The 17,830-nt window shown below is 51.5% G+C and overlaps 2 protein-coding genes across 4 annotated transcripts in view; both read right to left on the reverse strand.

Annotated features, from left to right (window-relative positions):
- Positions 1–3,220, reverse strand: part of ELOF1 (elongation factor 1 homolog) — a 24,612-nt gene extending 21,392 nt beyond the window's left edge. The window contains exon 1 of the mRNA XM_025369187.1: positions 3,141–3,220. The gene's annotated coding sequence lies outside the window, so the exon portion shown is untranslated. The remainder of the gene's footprint in view (positions 1–3,140) is intronic.
- Positions 3,221–4,805: 1,585 nt separating this feature from the next.
- Positions 4,806–9,108, reverse strand: ACP5 (acid phosphatase 5, tartrate resistant). 3 transcript variants are annotated; one of them, XM_025368320.1, is made up of 7 exons: positions 8,942–9,108; positions 8,684–8,755; positions 7,707–7,793; positions 7,185–7,445; positions 6,836–6,963; positions 6,362–6,707; positions 4,806–5,393 (listed from the first exon to the last, which is right to left on the reverse strand). In XM_025368320.1, the coding sequence occupies exons 4-7, from the start codon at positions 7,443–7,445 to the stop codon at positions 5,151–5,153; spliced, it is 978 nt and encodes a 325-aa protein (XP_025224105.1). In that variant the 5' UTR covers positions 7,707–7,793; positions 8,684–8,755; positions 8,942–9,108; the 3' UTR covers positions 4,806–5,150. The 3 variants fall into 3 exon arrangements, with proteins under 3 accessions (XP_025224105.1, XP_025224103.1, XP_025224104.1); XM_025368318.1 differs by having other exon boundaries at positions 7,707–8,298; positions 8,942–9,054; XM_025368319.1 differs by lacking the exon at positions 8,684–8,755.
- Between the last annotated feature and the right edge of the window lie 8,722 nt (positions 9,109–17,830).

Here is a 17,830-nt window from a genome sequence, read left to right on the forward strand (position 1 = left end):
AAAAAAAAAAAAAAAAAAAAAAAAAAAGTAAAATAACAAATGAAAGGTGACAATTTCACCAAGTGCCTCTCCCCAGAAGTAACCTCAGTTACTTTTTTTTTTTTTTTTTTGAGACAGAGTCTCCCAAACTGGAGTGCAGTGGCATGATCACAGCTCACTGCAGGATCCCCTTCCCAGACTAGAACGATTCTCCTGCCTCAACCTCCCAAGTAGCTGGGATTATAGGCGTGCATCACCAGGCCTGACTAATTCTTTTGTATTTTTTAGTAGAGGTGGGTTTTTGCCATGTTGGCCAGGCTGGTCTTGAACTCCTGTCCTCAAGTGATCTGCCTGCCCCCACCTCCTAAAGTGCTGGGATTACAGGCGTAAGCCACTGCGCTCAGCCCTGTTACATTTTGTTCAGGTTCGTTTCACTCCACTAGGCAAGCAGCTGGAGCCAAACAATTGGGTCCCTGCCATGTAGCAGTTGCAAGTGGCGGTTGAGGGTGGGCCAAAGGAAGGGTTCCTGTGCCTTGCCTAGTGCTGGTGACTTGGGTTGCCTCGGGGTGGGTATTACTTAACTCTCCCTCAGAGGGGAACTGTGTTCCCCTGCAGCTGTCACATCAGGTCTAGCACTCCACTTTCAGTGTTTATGAAAGAAACAGGCCCTGAGATATTTTTTTTTTTTTTTTTTTTTCCTGAAACAGAGTCTCACTCTGTTTCCCAGGCTGGAGTGCAGTGATGTGATCTCGGCTCACTGCAACCTCCGCCTCCTGGGTTCAAGGATTATCCTGCCTCAACCTCCTGAGTAGCTGGGATTACAGGCACGTGCCACCACACCCAGCTAATTTTTTTGTATTTTTAGTAGAGACAGGGTTTCACCATGTTGGCCAGGCTGGTCTTCAACTCCTGACCTCAGGCGATCTGCCTGCCTCGGCCTCCCAAAGTGCTGGGATTACAGGTGTGACCCACTGTGCCTGGCCCTGAGATAATTCTGCTTCTAGAAGTTTTCTTACACATTACTTTTACAGCATTGGTCCAGGTACCACCACTGCAGCCTTGTTGATAAGAGGGAAATAATTATTATTTAATCTATTTATTTAGAGACAGAGTCTCGCTCTGTTGCTCAGTCTGGAGTGCAGTGGCACGATATCAGCTCACTGCCAACCTCCACCTCCTGGATTCAAGCAATTCTCCTGTCTCAGCCTCCCAAGTAGCTGGGACTACAAGCACACGCCACCATGCCCAGCTAATTTTTGTATTTTTAATAGAGTTGGGGTTTCACCATATTGGTCAGGCTGGTCTTAAACTCCTGACCTCAGTTGATCCACCTGCCTCACCCTCTCAAAGTGTTGGGATTACAGGCGTGAGCCACTGTGCCCGGCCTAGAAGGAAAGATGTAAAAAGACCACAGCTGGGTGCCATGGCTCACGCCTGTAATCCCAGCACTTTGGGAGGCCGAAGTGGGTGGATCACGAGGTCAGGAGTTCAAGACCAGCCTGGCCAAGATGGTGAAATTCCATCTCTACTAAAAATACAAAAATTAGCCAGGCGTGGTGGTGGGCTCCTGTAATCCCAGCTACTTGGGAGGCTGAGGCAGAGAATTGCTTGAACCCAGGAGGCGGAGGTTGCAGTGAGCCAAGATCTCGCCACTGCACTCCTGCTTGGGGGACAGAGCGAGACTCTGTCTCAAAAAAAAAAAAAAAAAAAAAAAAAAGACCTCAACGAGGCTGAGCACTTTGGCTCACGCCTGCAATCCCAGCACTTTGGGAGGTTGAGGCAGGAGGATCACTTGACCCTGGAAATTTGAGGCTGCAGTGAGCTATGATCCCGCCATTGTACTCTAGTCTGAGTGACAGAGCAAGATTCTGTCTCTCAAAACAACCCCCAAACCAATAAAATCCTGCAGGGGGTACTAGCAAGGAGCCAGTGACATAAGGCAGAAGCTTCGTGGCTGTCAAAAAGAAGGGCAATCTTGTTCCTTTTCCCTGGGAATCCTGCAAACATGTCTGCCACATAGGTAATGCATGGACAAGGTCATTTGTTATGGCATTGAGGACTGCGAAATTGTTGGGAGTGTTACAGGAAAGGGGTCTCGATCCAGACCCCAAGAGAGCATTCTTGGATCTTACGCAAGAAAGAATTCAGGACTGGGCATGGTGGCTCAAGGCTGTAATCCCAGCACTTTGGGAGGCCAAGGCAGGTGAATCACCTGAAGTCAGGAGTTCAAGACCAGCCTGGCCAACATGGTGCAACCCCGTCTCTGCTAAAAATACAAAATTAGCCAGGCGTGGTGGTGGGGGCCTGTAATCCCAGCTACTTGGGAGGCTGAGGCAGGAGAATTGCTTAATCAGTTGAACCCAGGAGGTGGAGGTTGCAGTGAGCTGAGATTGCGCCCCTGTACTCCAACCTGGGTAACAGTGAGAGACTCCATCTTGAAAAAGAAAAAGAAAAAAAAAAAAAAGTGGAGTCCAGTAACAGGAACGCATGCAGAACTATGTGTATGTTGTGTCGCTTTAAGTGTGAAAAATGGGAATGTGTTTGCAGTGGCATGCACCTGTAATCTCATCTACTTGGGAGGATGAGGTGGGAGGATCACTTGAGCCCAGGAGCTCAAGACCAGCCTGGGCAACATAGCAAAACTCTGTCTCTGAAAAACAGTCTGGAAGCAATAGCTCATGCCTGTAATCCCAACACTTTGGGAGGCTGAGGCAGGAGGATTGCTTGAGCCCAGGAATACAAGACTGGTTTGGGCAACAGAACAAGACTCCCATCTCTACAAAAAAATTTTAAAAATTAGTTAGGAGTGGTGGTGCATGCCTGTAGTCCTAGCTACTTGAGAGGCTAGGGCAGGAGGATTGCTTGAGCCCAGGAGTTTGAGGCTGCAGGGAGCTATGATTGCACCACTGCACTCCAGCCTGGACAATATAGCAAGACCCCTCTCCGTGAAGAAATAAAGTAATAGGCTGGGCACGGTGGCTCATACCTGTAATCCCAGCACTTTGGGAGGCCGAAGCAGGTGGGTCACGAGGTCAGGAGATTGAGAACATCCTGGCCAACATGGTGAAACCCATCTCTATTAAAAATACAAAAAATTAGCCAGGCGTGGTAGCAGAGGCCTGTAGTCCCAGCTACTCGGGAGGCTGAGGCAGGAGAATGGCGTGAACCCAGGAGGCGGAGCTTGCAGTGAGCCGAGATCACACCACTGCCCTCCAGCCTGGGCAACAGAGCAAGACTCCGTGGGCGTGGTGGCGCGTGCCTGTAATCCCAGCTACTCGGGAGGCTGAGGCAGGAGAATCGCTTGAACCTGGGAGTCGGAGGTTGCAGTGAGCCGAGATCGTGCCACTGTGCTCCAGCCTGGTGACAGAGTATAAGACTCCATCTTAAAAAAAAAAAAAAGAAAGAAAGAAAATAATAAAGGGAATGTTATGATTTTGGAGGCATAGACTATATAGAGAAAGAAAATGATTAATATTAATTGTCGGTGGGGAGGAGGAAGACTTGCTTTATGTTGTACCCTTCTTTCTGCTTGAATTTAATTAATTAATTAATTAATTTTTTTGAGACAGAGTCTCGCTCTATCGCCCAGGCTGGAGTACAGTGGCACAATCTCAGCTCACTGCAACCTCTGCCCTCACCCCCCCTCCCCCCCCCCCCCCAACCCCCGGGGCTCAAGCAATTCTCTTGCCTCAGCTTCCCAAGTAGCTGGGATTACGGACATGTGTCACCACACTTAGATAAGTTTTGTATTTTTAGTAGAGATGGGATTTCATCATGTTGGCCAGGCTGGTCTTGAACTTCTGACCTCAAGTGATCCGCCCACCTAGGCCTTGCAAAGTACTGGTATTATAGGCGAGAGACATCCTGCCTGGCCCATTTGATTGATTGATTGATTGATTGATTGATTGAGACAGATTCTTGCTCTGTCACCCAGGCTGAAGTGCAGTGGCATAATCTCAGCTCACTGCAACCTCCGCCTCCTGGGTTCAAGCAGTTCTCCTGCCTCGGCCTCCTGAGTAGCTAGGACCATAGGCGCCTGCCACCACAACTGGTCAATTTTTTTTTTTTTCTTTTTTTTTAGACAGAGTTTCACTCTTGTTGCCCAGGCTGGAGTGCAGTGGCGCAATCTTGACTCACTGCAACCTCCACCTCCCAGGTGCAAGTGATTCTCCTGCCTCAGCCTCCCGAGTAGCTGGGACTACAGGCACATGCCAGCAAGCCTGACTAAGTTTTTGTATTTTTAGTAGAGATGGGGTTTCACTATGCTGGCCAGGCTGATCTCGAACTCCTGACCGCAAATAATCCACCTGCTTTGGCCTCCCAAAGTGCTGGGATTACAGATGTGAACCCCCGAGGCTGGCCTCTGCTTGGATTTTATTTATTTTTTTATTTTTTTATTTTTTTTTTTGAGACGGAGTCTCGCTCTGTCGCCCAGGCTGGAGTGCAGTGGCGCCATCTCGGCTCACTGCAAGCTCCGCCTCCCGGGCTTACGCCATTCTCCTGCCTCAGCCTCCCGAGTAGCTGGGACCACAGGCGCCCGCCACCTCACCCGGCTAGTTTTTTGTATTTTTTAGTAGAGACGGGGTTTCACCGTGTTCGCCAGGATGGTCTCGATCTCCTGACCTCGTGATCCGCCCGTCTCGGCCTCCCAAAGTGCTGGGATTACAGGCTTGAGCCACCGCGCCCGGCCCTGCTTGGATTTTAAAATCACATCCATGGATAAGGCAACTTGGTTATGGATGGGGTAAGAGATGGAGACAAGGAACAGTGGCTCAGGGGAGCCCAGCCACTCTAACCAGGAGAATATAACACACCAGTGGCACTGGTTCAGCCTTGGCAACTATTCTTTTATTGAACATCAGTGACAGAAAAATGCTTGATTTAGGAGGAAGCTTTCCCTTACTCCCCCACTGCACCCCAGAACTCAGCAAAGGTGAGCCAGCCACAGAGCATAACACTGTGGCTGGGACACATGTCCATGTCTGTTTCACATACGTGGGCATCTGTGCCACAAGGGTCACGTGGCACCACAGTTCATCAGCTGTGCTTCCCCTTCCTGCCCTGCTGCAGCGCCACAGGTCGGAGGAAAAGCCTCTCTGTGAGTAGGGTCCCAGCAGGGCCCACCCACCAACAGTGGGGATCGGGCCTCAGAGCTGGGCAGTCATGGGAGTTCAGGGCCTGGCTCGCCTCGGTAGGCTGGTCTTAAAGAGGGACTTGCCCAAGGCTTCGATGTAAGTGACAGTCATCTCTTTGGAGCTGATCTCCACATAGGCAAAGCCACCCAGTGAGTCTTCAGTCCCATAGTGGAAGCGCAGATAGCCGTTGGGGACCTTGCGCTGGTGCCGCTTCGAGGGGTCCATGAAATTCCCAGCCCCACTCAGCACATAGCCCACGCCGTTCTCATCTTGCAGGTACTGAGGATGGAGGACAAGGGGTCAGTGGAGACCCAGCTTTGAGCAGGGGCCTGCCTAAGGTCCAGGGCTTGATCTGGCCCTAACCACAGAGTCACCTTGAGGTATGTAACCCCTCCTGGCTTCAATTTCCCAACTGTTAGGAGTGTATTAATCCTATTTCATAGGTAGAGCAATTAGTTAAGAAATTGGTGACCAGGTGTGGTGGCTTATGCCTGTGATCCCAGCACTTTGGGAGGCTGAGGCGGGTGGATTGCTTGAGCCCAGGAATTTGAGACCAGCCTGGGCAACATAGTGAGACCTTGCCTCGACAAAAAAATTCACAAGGACCGGGCACGGTGGCCCACACCTGTAATCCCAGCATTTTGGAAGGCCAAGGCTGGCAGATCACTTGAGGTCAAGAGTTCGAGACCAGCCTGGCCAACATGGTGAAACCCCGTCTCTACTAAAATATAAAAATTAGCAGGGTGTGGTGGCGTATGCTTGTAATCCCAGCTACTCAGGAGACTGAGACAAGAGAATCACTTGAACCCAGGAGGCGGAGGTTGCAGTGAGTTGAGATCGTGCCACTGCACTCCCTCTCAAGAAAAAAAAAAAAGCCAAAATTAGCTGCGCGTGGTGGCACACGCCTGTAGTGTCAGCTACTCTGGAGGCTGAGGTGTGAGGATCACCTGAGCCCGGGAGATTGAAGCTGCAGAAAGCCCTGATTGCACCACTGCACTCCAGCCTGGGTGAAAAACAGTGAGACCTTGTCTCAAAAAAAAAAAAAAAAAAGAAAGAAATTGTCAAGTCAAAGATATTATTCTGGCTTTGGAGTGTTTTCCTGGTTAGACAGCAAGATTTGAGGGACAGTCTAGACATTCTGAAGGCCACAGGAGCCCCTCAAACAGCGGGAGGACCCCAGCCATGTGGACATCAGCTGGGATGGGGGCCCCCTCACCCAGCTCCCACCCTGCCCACAGGACCCTCACCTGCAGATTGTGATCGTGGCCGCACAGGTAGGCGGTGACCCTGTATGTGGCCAGCAGTGGTCGTAGCTGCTTGACCAGGCAGTGGGTAGGCCCGTGCTCGGCTATGGACCACACGGGGTAATGGCCGGCCACCAGCACGTAGTCCTCCCTGGCTGCTGCCAGCTGTTTCTTGAGCCAGGACAGCTGTGTGCGGGCCAGCTTCACGTCTCGGGGCCTCTCAGGCTGCTGACTGAGGAAGTCGTCTGAGTTGCCACATAGTGTCACTGTGTCCAGCATAAAAATGGCCACAGACACATTGGTCCGTGGGATCTTGAAGCGCAGGCGGTAGAAAGGGCTGGGGAAGTTCCTGTGGAGGGGATAGAGGTCGTGGGTGCACATCTTGGGCGCAGAAGTCCCAGGGTCAGCTCAAGCCACAGGGCCCCTGTGTCCCCGCTGTGTGAGGATCTGGGGGAGGCAGGGCTGAGGGTGGCTCACCAGCGCTTGGAGATTTTAGAGTAGGCAATCTGGGCAGAGACGTTGCCGAGGTGGTCATGGTTTCCAGCCAGCACGTACCAGGGCACGTTGCGAAGGGAGCGGTCAGAGAATACGTCCTCAAAGGTCTCCTGTAGCAAACAGATAGGGAAGGCCCCTTCCCTGGGGTCATTGGCTACCCTGATCCTCCTACCAAGTCAGGGGCCAGGGGTAAGGGAGACATGGAATGTTCCCGGCACCCAAAGGTGCCCCATCACCTTCCCTCTGCCCTCTCCAAAGGAAGGTCACTAGGTAAGGTGGCTTCTCCCCACTGTCCGCCCCCACCTCCTGCCCCACTCTGTTGGGCACAGACCTGGAACCTCTTGTCATTGATGTCTTGTACACCAGTGAAGTAAAAATTGTCCCCTAGAGACAGGATGAAGTCTGCACCCAGGATCTGCACGGTCCGAGCGATCTCCTTGGCATTGGCCATTTCCCGGGCCGTGTGGAATGGGGCATTGGGGACCCCTCCCCAGTCGCCCACGGCTACAAAGCGCAGGGCAGGGGTGGCACCATCAGCCAGGGAGGGTAGCAACAAGGCTTGTAGGAAGAGCAGCGCCGTCCACATGTCCATCTGGGAGAAGAGAGACAAGCATAGGTGGCCCGGGCTGTGACAAGGGCAGGGAGGCCTTGAGACCCCCGCCTGCCCTGAGATAGTGGGAGACCGCTTGCTACAGGCTGCCCCTGCGGGAACCCCGTGGTGCCCTAGTTCTCAGGACACGGCTACACAAGCTGGCTTAGGGTAGGGGGGGTGATCTGTGAGAGGGCGAGCTGCACCAAGATGGCCTCGCAGGCCCGTTTCACCCTCCTTCCACCTAGCCTGCCCAGCACTCACCCTGGGGGAGACACAGGCCAGTCACTGGAGGCTCTGAGAGGCTGGTGGGCTCCAGGGCAGAACTGCTGGTCCCTGAGCCTTTATTCCCTGGGGAGGAAGTGGATCATTCGTGAGGATGATGCAGTTTCTCCGAGGGCTGTCCCGGGAGCCCTCCCCTTGGGTCATGTGAGCCCTGCCTGGACTTCCCTGGAGCAGGACACGGGATTGGGGTGGGGGTGGGAGGATCTGGGCACACGTGTGCAGCAGCCTCGGCCCACACAGCTTCCGGGTCAACCTGTAGGGGCCTGTTTGTGCTGTGGGCTTGACATGTCCTGGGTATCTCTGTGTGTCTGTGTATCTGAGTGTCAGTATGTGTGTGTGACGCTTGAGAGGCTGTGGCTGCGATTACCCAAGACACATCTGCACCTTCTTTCTCTGAGTAAGGGCTTGCCTGTGTATGTCTGGGTGTGTCTTGCTTCCTGCGTGCAGCTGAGCATACCTACCTGGGCCTCGGCTCTGTACCTGACCGGGTTGCTGCAAACCTGTACGCGGAGCCTGTGTGGCCTGTCTGCGATGCACGCCTGCGTTCTCACGTGGCACTGGGTGGGAATCCCTACGGATGGAGTTTTGTGTGTGTCCACGTGTGTGCCTGGGTTGCGTCTCTAGGGTGAGTTGCGTGTCTGGTGTGGGATGTGTGTTTGACATCTGAGTGCGGCATTCTGTGTGTGTCCCTGTCCTCCCCCTGCCCTCTCTCCACCCCACAGATAAACACCAACGGGCCTCCCTTTTCCAGGAAGTCCTGCCCACACCCTCCCCTCCCCCCAGACTCCCATTCCTGCAGGAGGAACCAGGCAGGAGGCAGCTAGCTGGTGACAGCGCGCGTGACCGCAGACCTCTGACCCTCATGGTCTAGGAAGCTGTCTGCAGGCCCGCCACGGGACCGCAGCCTCGGAGAACAGGAGGCCCTGCACCTGCGGCGGGTCAGACCTGCTCCTCACCTTCCTGCCTGCCTCCTCGGTGCTGGGCGCCACCGAGACACGTCCGCGAACGTTCACGAGTCCCTTCAGTCCCTGCGAGGACGGACCCGAGAGAGAGCCCTCATTCAACGCCGAGGCCACTGGCTCAGAGATCTCCCCGGGTCACCCTGCGAAGTACTTGTTCCCCCCTATCCCCAGCCTTGCAGCAGCGACCAAGGGGAAGGAAGTGGGTGATGAGGGCAGGCGGAGACCCCTCCCACGGGGCTGCGCGTATCTCACCTGCCGTCGGCGGGGCGGGCGCTGCGGCCGGTGCCCAGCTGCAGATCCGCAGGCGATCGCATTCCTGGGCGGCCCTAGCTTTAAGCAGGTAGCGGCCGATTCGTCCTGCTCGAGGGCTCGGGGCTGGCCCAGGTGAGCCCCGAGGGGGAGGGCGGGCGCCTCGGCCTCCCCGCCCCGGAACCCGCACCGCCCAGAGCCGCCACGCCTCCTTGCTGTGGGCTCTGCATCTGTAAAATGGGCCAATGAACCCGGGAGGTCGGCTCAGGCCCACCGACTGCAGCTGCAGCTGTACCAAAAGGGGTGGCCAGGGGGGCCGATTTCATCCTTTTCCTTCCTCCATGCCAACCAGGAGCCTCCATCTGCCTGGGACCCTTTGGGGGTACCCATGGGCCCACAGCCCCAGGGCCACAGCACTAGGTGGGGTTTCAGCCAGCCCTGGGGCCAAGCTCTTGTAAGGTCTGTCATCATCTTCAGCCTCAGTCTCCTGGTTATTTAATTTATTTATTTATTTATTTATTTTTGAGACAGAGTCTTGCTCTGTCACCCAGGCTGGAGTGCAGTGGGCTATCTCAGCTCACTGCAAGCTCCGCCTCCCAGGTTCATGCCATTCTCCTGCCTCAGCCTCCTGAATAGCTGGGACTACAGGTGCCCGCCACCACGGCCTGCTAATTTTTTGTATTTTTAGTAGAGACGGGGTTTCACCATGTTAGCCAGGATGATCTCGATCTCCTGACCTCGTGATCTGCCCGCCTTGGCCTCCCAAAGTGCCGGGACTACAGGTATAAGCCACTGCGCCCGGCCTTTTTTTTTTTTTTTTTTTTTTTTTTGAGACAGTTTTGTTCTCCTTGCCCAGGCTGGAGTGCAGTGGCGCAATCTCGGCTCACCACAACCTCCGCCTCCCGGGTACAAGCGATTCTCCTGCCTCAGCCTCCCAAGTAGCTGTGATTACAAGCTTGTACCACCACACCCAGCTAATTTTATATTTTTAGTAGAGAGGGGGTTTCTCCATGTTGGCCAGGCTGGTTTCTAACTCACGACCTCAGGTGATCTGCCCACCTCAGCCTCCCAAAGTGCTGGGATTACAGGCATGAGCCACTGTGTCCAGCTGGTCTCCTGTTTTTTAAAAAACTTACTATTTAGCTGGGCGCGGTGGCTCCGCCTGTAATCCCAGCACTTTGGGAGGCCGAGGTGAGCAGATCACCTGAGGTCAAGTGTTCCAGACTAGCCTGGGCAACATGGCGAAATCTCATCTCTACTAAAAAGACAAAAATTAGCCGGAGGTGCTCCCTTGAACCCAGGAGACAGAGGTTGCAGTGAACTGAGATCGTGCTACTGCACTCCAGCCCAGGAAGAGGAAGGAGGTTGGACTGAACCAAGATCATGCCACTCCAGCCTGGGCGACAGAGCAAGACCCTGTCCCCAAAAAACAGAAAGAAAAAAAAAAGAAAGAAATCTGAAGCAATTTTGACCAAATGTTAACATCTGTTTCTTCACGTGGTGGGTACAGGCATGCTTTGGAAGCTTCTATGCTTCCTGTATTTTGAGATCACACAAAATTATGTTTATTATCTTATTGTGCTACATGATCTTTGTAGAAAAGTTGGTAAATTCTGGAATGCACAAAGAAAAAGATTGTAATAGGCCGGGCATGTTGGCTCAGGCCTGTAATCCCAGAACTTTGGGAGGCCGAGGCGGGTGGATCACGAGTCAGGAGATTGACACCATCCTGGCTAACACGGTGAAACCCCGTCTCTACTAAAAATACAAAAAATTAGCTGGGTGTGGTGGCAGGTGCCTGTAGTCCCAGCTACTTGGGAGACTGAGGCAGGAGAATGATGTGAATCTGGGAGGAGGAGCTTGCAGTGAGCCGAGATGGCTCCACTGTACTGCAGCCTGGGCGACAGAGCGAGACTGTCTTTAAAAAAAAAAAGAAAGAAAACGATTATAATAGCCAGAAATGCCCCTGCCCAGAAAGACAGTATCCATTAATTTTTCTCTGCCTATGTTTGTCTTCAGAAAAATGGGATACTATTGGCACTATTTTATAACTTTTTAATTTGTATTAGCACTTTCTATATTTTTTAAATTGATAAAGCTGGCCAAGCGTGGTGGCTCAGGCCTGTAAACCCAGCCAGTGTGGGAGGATCGCTTGAGCCTAGGAGTTCAGGACCGGCTTGGGCAACATGGCGAGACCACGTCACTACAAAAAACATAACAAAATTAGCCAGGCATGGTGGTGCACACCTGTGGTTCCAGCTACTCAGGAAGCTGAGATGGAGGATCACTTGAGCCTGGGAGTGTGAGGCTACAATGAGCTACGATTGCACCACTGGCCTTCAGCCTGGGCAACACAGCTAGACTGTTGTCTCAGAGAGAGAGAGAGCACATAATGAAAAAAATAAGCCTGATCTTGTATAGGACATGTAATAAAACCTGTGGGTTCTTAGCCATCTCTCTCTGGTCTCCTCCAGGGTTCTGAATAAGCTCCTCTCTCTCTTTACCCAGGAGAACTCTCTTCTGCTGATTTTCTGTGGGGCTAGATCAGGATGTGACTCAAAATCTCCCTCCACCTCCACCCTTGCCTATTTTCCCAACATCAGTGTCAATCTCAGATGTCAACAACCCCACGAGTGAGTTCCTCCTTTTGCCAGTACATGCAGGTCCTGTTCTCCGCTGCCGTCCCTACCCAGTCCCTTTCCTTCCTTCCTCCTGCCAATCCTGCTCTCCCTGTTTCTTGCTCCTCTGACCTCCTCCGCATTGCTTGACTGTCTCAGATACACTCTGGCCTCAGGGTCTTGGCACTTTCTCTTCCGCCTGCCTGGAGGGGTCTTCCTTAGTCAGATACTGAGGTCACCCATTGTGTTCAAGTTCCTTTAATTTATCTGAAAAGAGGCTGGGCATGGTGGCTCCTGCCTGTAATCCCAGCACTTTGGGAGTCCAAGCCGGGTGGATCACTTGAGACCAGGAGTTCGAAACCAGCCTGGCCAACATGGTGAAACCCTATCTCTACAAAAATACAAAAATTAGCCAGGCGTGGTGGCACAAACCTGTGGTCCCAGCTACTCGGAAGGTTGAGGCAGGAGAATTGCTTGACCCTGGGAGGCGGAGGCTTCAGTGAGCCAAGATTGTGCCACTGAACTCTAGCCTGGGTGACAGAGTGAGACTCTGTCTCAAAAAAAAAAAAAAAAAGAAAAAGATAATTTATCTGAAATTATCTGAAATGTACCACCCTGCCCCCATCATTGTCTGACTCTCCTGTTGCTGTCATTTTCTCTGCAGCACTTACCACTGCTTGAGAAAACTACCCACTCGTTTATCTTGCTTTCAATTTATCTTGCTTTCAGTCTGTCTTCCGTTAATGAAAGCTTTGTTTTTTTCTTTTTCTTTTTTTAAAACAGAGTCACCAGGCTGGAGAGCAGTGATGCGATCACAGCTCACTGCAGACTCACCTTCTGGGCTCAAGCGATCCTCCCACGCCCCTCAGCCTCCTGAGGATTGAGACTACAGGCACACACCACCACACCCAGCTAGTTTTTGTATTTTTTGTAGAGACAGGGATTTGTCACCTTGCCCAGGCTGCTCTTGAACTCCTGAGTTCAAGCAATCCTCCCACCTCAGCCCCCCAAAGTGCTGGGATTACAGGAATGAGTCAGTACACCTGGCCTGTTTATTTAAAAAATTAACATTCACTCTCAGTTTATTGGCTAAGTTTAGAAGTGGTATCAGAAAGTCTAAGAGAACTTCTTGTTCTCCTTTTATTTGTATGTTTGCACTGTAGATTTTTAAAAACTGCTAAGGACTTCTCAAGGTGTTTACTTGGTGGAGACATTTAAAAAGATTCAATAGGCCGGGTGCGGTGGCTCAGTCTGTAATCCCAGCACTTTGGGAAGCTGAGGCAGGCAGATCATGAGGTCAGGAGATCGAGACCATCCTGGCTAACATGGTGAAACCCCGTCTCTACTAAAAATATGAAAAATTCCCTAGGTGTGGTGGCACGCGCCTGTAGTCCCAGCTACTTGGGGGGCGGAGGCAGGAGAATCGCTTGAACCCAGGAGGCAGAGGTTGCTGTGAGCTGAGATCGCACTACTGTACTCTGGCCTGGGTGACAGAGCAAGACTCTGTCTCAAAAAAAAAAAAAAAAAAATTTAAAAGATTAAAGAATAAGCTGGCACAGTGGCTCACACCTGTCATCCCAACACTTTTTGTAGAGACTTCATCTCTTAAAAAAAAATTAGCTGGGCGTGGTTGTGTGTACCTGTAGCCCAGCTACTCGGGAGGCTGAGGTGGGAGGATTGCTCAGGAAGTCGAGGCTGCAGTGAACCGTGATTGCGCCACTGCACTCCAGTCTGGGCGACAGCTGAGATACTGTCTCTAAATAAGAATAATAATAATTATAATAGTAGTAAAAGAATATAGAATAAAACGCATCACACTTGTAAAATGTTAATTTAAATCCACTAAACTTATAAACAGACCCAAAGATGCATCCAATGACCTCTTTTTTTTTTTTTTTTTGTGGGGGGGACAGAGTCTTGCTTTGTCACCCAGGCAGACTGGAGTGCAGTGGCACGATCTTGGCTCACTGCAAGCTCCGCCTCCCAGGTTCATGCCATTCTCCTGCCTCAGCCTCCCGAGTAGCTGGGACTACAGGTGCCCACCACTACGCCTGGCTAATTTTTTGTATTTTTTTGGTAGAGATGGAGTTTCACTGTATTAGCCAGGATGGTCTCAATCTCCTGACCTCGTGATCCGTCCGCTTTGGCCTCCCAGAGTGCTGGGATTACAGGCATGAGCCAGTGACCTCTTAAAGTGATATTTCTTTTTCTTTTTTTTTTGAGATGGAGTGTCACTCACTCTGTCACCACCCAGGTTGGACTGCAGTGGTGTGATCTTCAGCTCACCACAACCTCCATCTCCCGGGTTCCAGAGATTCTCCTGCCTCAGCCTCCTGAGTAGCTGGGATTACAGGTGTGTGCCACCATGCCCAGCTAATCTTTTTTGTATTTTTAGTAGAGTTGGGGGGTTTCATCATGTTGGCCAGGATGGTCTGGAACTCCTGACCTCAAGTGATCCATCTGCCTTGGCATCCCAAAGTACTGGGATCACAGGCCTGAGGCCAGGCCTCGAATTAAATTTTTGATGTTTCACTGTGCCAGGTGTATAAGTAACGTGTTAGTTGTGATTGTAACTAAATAAAGCCTTAAGGGAAACTGTGTTTCTAAATTTCTAAATTGACTACACATTTACAAAGGAACCCACAAAGATGGATTTTTGGGCCAGGGGCAGTGGCTCACGCCTGTAATCCCAGCACTTTGGGAGGCCAAGGAGGGCGGATTGCCTGAGCCCAGGAATTCAAGACCAGCCTGGGCAACAAGGTGAAACCCTGTCTCTACTAAAATGCAAAAAAATTAGCTGGGCGTGGCGGCGGGCACCTGTAATACCAGCTACTTGGGAGGCTGAGGCGGGAGAATCGCTTGAACCCAGGAGGCAGAGGTTGCAGTGAGCCGAGATCATGCCACCGCACTCCAGCCTGGGTGACAGAGTGAGACTTGATTTCCAAAAAAAAAAAAAAAAATCCATCTTTTTTGGGGCCCCAAGCCTTCAAAATTCCAAACACTGTCATGAGTTAGTTTGATTTGAGGAACCAAAAATTGGCCTTTGTGGCTGGAGCAGAGTCCGCAAGGGGGAAGTGAGTCCGGAAGGTTGAGTCTGCAAGGTTGGGGGCAAGGAAGAGAGAAGGGAGTGGGTGGGGCAGGTTGCGTGAGCTCTTGGGGGCTGCAAGGAAGAGAGAAGGGAGTGGGTGGGGCAGGTTGCGTGAGCTCTTGGGGGCTGCAAGGAAGGGACCTTTTATCTGGGTCAGGTGGGAGCCACAGAGGGTTCTAATCAGAGGGATAGATCTGACTTAGATTTTGCATAATGTCCCCCAGCTGTGGGCTGTGGGCATGGGCTGCTGAATAGGTGGTTTAGGTGGGCAAAGATGAATCACGTTGTCCCCCACCCTTTAAAAATTAAAAGATAGGGCCAGGTGCAATGGCTCACGCCTGTAATCCCAGCACTTTGGGAGGCAGAGGTGGGCGGATCCCCTGAGGTCAGGCGTTTGAGACCAGCCTGACCAACAAGGGGAAACCCTGTCTCTACTAAAAATACAAAAAAATGAGCCCGACGTGGTAGCAGGCGCCTGTAATTCCACCTACTCGGGAGGCTGAGGCAGGAGAATCGCTTGAACCCGGGAGGCGGAGGTTGCAGTGAGCCAAGATCATGCCACTGCACTCCGGCCTGGGCTACAAGAGCAAGACTGTCTCAAATAATAATAATAATAATAATAATAAAATAATAATAATAATAATAATAATAATAGGCCGGGTACGATGGCTCACACCTGTAATCCCAGCACTTTGGGAGGTTGAGGTGCGTGGATCACGAGGTCAGGAGTTCAAGACCAGCTTTGTCAACATGGTGAAATCTATCTCTACTAAAAATACAAAACTTAGCTGGGCATGGTGGCTCGTTCCTGTAATCTCAGCTACTCAGGAGGCTGAGGCAGGAGAATCACTTGAACCGGGACCCAGGAGGTGGAGGTGAGGTTGCAGTGAGCCCAGATCGTGCCACTGCACTCCAGCCTGGGCTACAGAGCGAGACTCCGTCTCAAATAATAATAATAATAAATGAATAACAGTAATTGGCCGGGCGCAGTGGCTCAAGCCTGTAATCCCAGCACTTTGGGAGGCCGAGACGGGCGGATCACGAGGTCAGGAGATCGAGACCATCCTAGCTAACCTGATGAAACCCTGTCTCTACTAAAAAATACAAAAAAAACTAGCCGGGCGAGGTGGCGGGCGCCTGTAGTCCCAGCTACTCGGGAGGCTGAGGCAGGAGAATGGCGTGAACCCGGGAGGCGGAGCTTGCAGTGAGCCGAGATCCGGCCACTGCACTCCAGCCTGGGCGACAGAGCGAGACTCTGTCTCAAAAAAAAATAAGAAGAAGAATAAAAATAATAGTAATCAACTAAAATTAAAAGACAGGCTTGGCATGGTGGCTCACACCTGCAATCACAACACTTTGGGAAGCTAAGGCGAGAGGATCACTCGAGCCCAGGAGTTTGAAACAGGCTGGGTGACATAGTGAGACCCCATCTGAATTTTTTTTAAAGATTAAAAAGGCAGAGCCTCTCTGCTCCTCCCATTTGACAGACAGCCACATCTTTTCATGCAGTGAAAAAGGCATGTCCCTGAGACACCGTGGTGAAGGTGAAGGCAGGAGTAAATGGATTTGGCCATATTGGGTGCCTGGTCACCAGGTACCAGAGCTGCTTTTAACTCTGGCAGAATGGATGTTGTCACCTCAATGACCCCTTCATTGACCTCAACTACATGGTCTACATGTTCCAATATGATTCCACCCATGGCAAGTTCCACGGCACCGTCAAGGCTGAGAAGTGGGCTGGGTGTGGTGGCTCATGCCTGTAATCTCAGCTACTTAGGAGGCTGAGGTGGGAGGATCACTTGAGACCAGGAGTTCAGGACCAGCCTAGGCAACATAGGGAGATCCTCTCTCTCTTAAAAAAAAAAAAAAAAAAAGGCCGGGCGCGGTGGCTCAAGCCTGTAATCCCAGCACTTTGGGAGGCCGAGGCGGGTGGATCACGAGGTCAGGAGATCGAGACTATCCTGGCTAACATGGTGAAACCCCGTCTCTACTAAAAATACAAAAAACTAGCCGGGCGTGGTGGCGGGCGCCTGTAGTCTCAGCTACTTGGGAGGCTGAGGCGGGAGAATGGCGTGAACCCGGGAGGCGGAGCTTGCAGTGAGGAGATCACGCCACTGCACTCCAGCCTGGGACACACAGCGAGACTGCGTCTCAAAAAAAAAAAAAAAAAAAAAAAAAGACTGAGAAAGAGAAGGGAAACTTGTCATCAATGGGAAATGGGAATCTCATCCTCCTCTTCCAGAAGCCAGATCCCAGCAAAATCAAATTGGGTGATGATGCGGGCGCTGGTTTTGTCATGGAGTCCACCACCAGCATCTTCACTATCATGGAGAAGGCTGGGGCTCCCTTAGAGGGGGCAGCCAAAAGGATCATCATCTCTGCCCCCTCTGCCCTTGCCCCCATGTTTGTGATGGACGTGAACCATGAGAGGTACAAAAACCCCATGATTGTCAGCAATGCCTCCTGCACAACCAACTGCTTACCACCCGGCCAAGGTCATCCATGACAACGTTTTCTTGGTTTTCTTTCTTTCTTTCTTTCTTCCTTCCCTCCTTCCTTTCTTTCTTTCTTTCTTTCTTTCTTTCTTTCTTTCTTTCTTTCTTTCTTTCTTTCTTTCTTTCTTTCTTTTTTTCCTTCCTTCCTTCCTTCCTTCCTTCCTTCCTTCCTTCCTTCCTTCCTTCCTTCCTTCCTTCCTTTTAAATNCTTCCTTCCTTCCTTCCTTCCTTCCTTCCTTCCTTCCTTCCTTCCTTTTAAATGGGGATGGAGGCCAACTGCATTGACTCATGCCTGTAATCCCAACACTTTGGGAAGCTGAGGTGGGAGGATCACTTGAGCCTAGGAGTTCAAAACCAGCCTGGGCAACATAGCAAGACTCTGTCTCTACAAAAAGTTAAAAAAAAAAAAATTATCCAGGCGTGGTGGGGTGCGTCCCAGCTACTTGAGAGGATGAGGTGGGACGGTAGCTTGAGCTTGGGAGGTTGAGGCTGCAGTAAGCCAGGATCATGCCACTGCACTCCAGCCTGGGTGATGGAGTGAGACCCTATTTCTTTCTTTCTTTTTTTTTTTCGAGACAGAGTCTCGCTGTGTCGCCCAGGCTGGAGTGCAGTGGCATGGTCTCAGCTCACTGCAAGCTCTGCCTCCTGGAGTGAGACCCTATTTCATAAATAAATAGAGACAGGGGTCTCA

This window comes from Theropithecus gelada, chromosome 19, assembly GCF_003255815.1.
Source record: "Theropithecus gelada isolate Dixy chromosome 19, Tgel_1.0, whole genome shotgun sequence".
NCBI lineage: Eukaryota > Metazoa > Chordata > Mammalia > Primates > Cercopithecidae > Theropithecus > Theropithecus gelada.

Excerpts from the sequence above, each read along its gene's own strand:
- ACP5 (XM_025368319.1), bottom strand. The coding sequence starts at position 7,445 with ATGGACATGTGGACGGCGCTGCTCTTCCTACAAGCCTTGTTGCTACCC. Across the intron at positions 6,964-7,184 it reads TCAATGACAAGAGGTTCCAG|GAGACCTTTGAGGACGTATT; the intron begins GTCTGTGCCCAA and ends TGTTTGCTACAG. Across the intron at positions 5,394-6,361 it reads GCCACGATCACAATCTGCAG|TACCTGCAAGATGAGAACGG; the intron begins GTGAGGGTCCTG and ends CTCCATCCTCAG.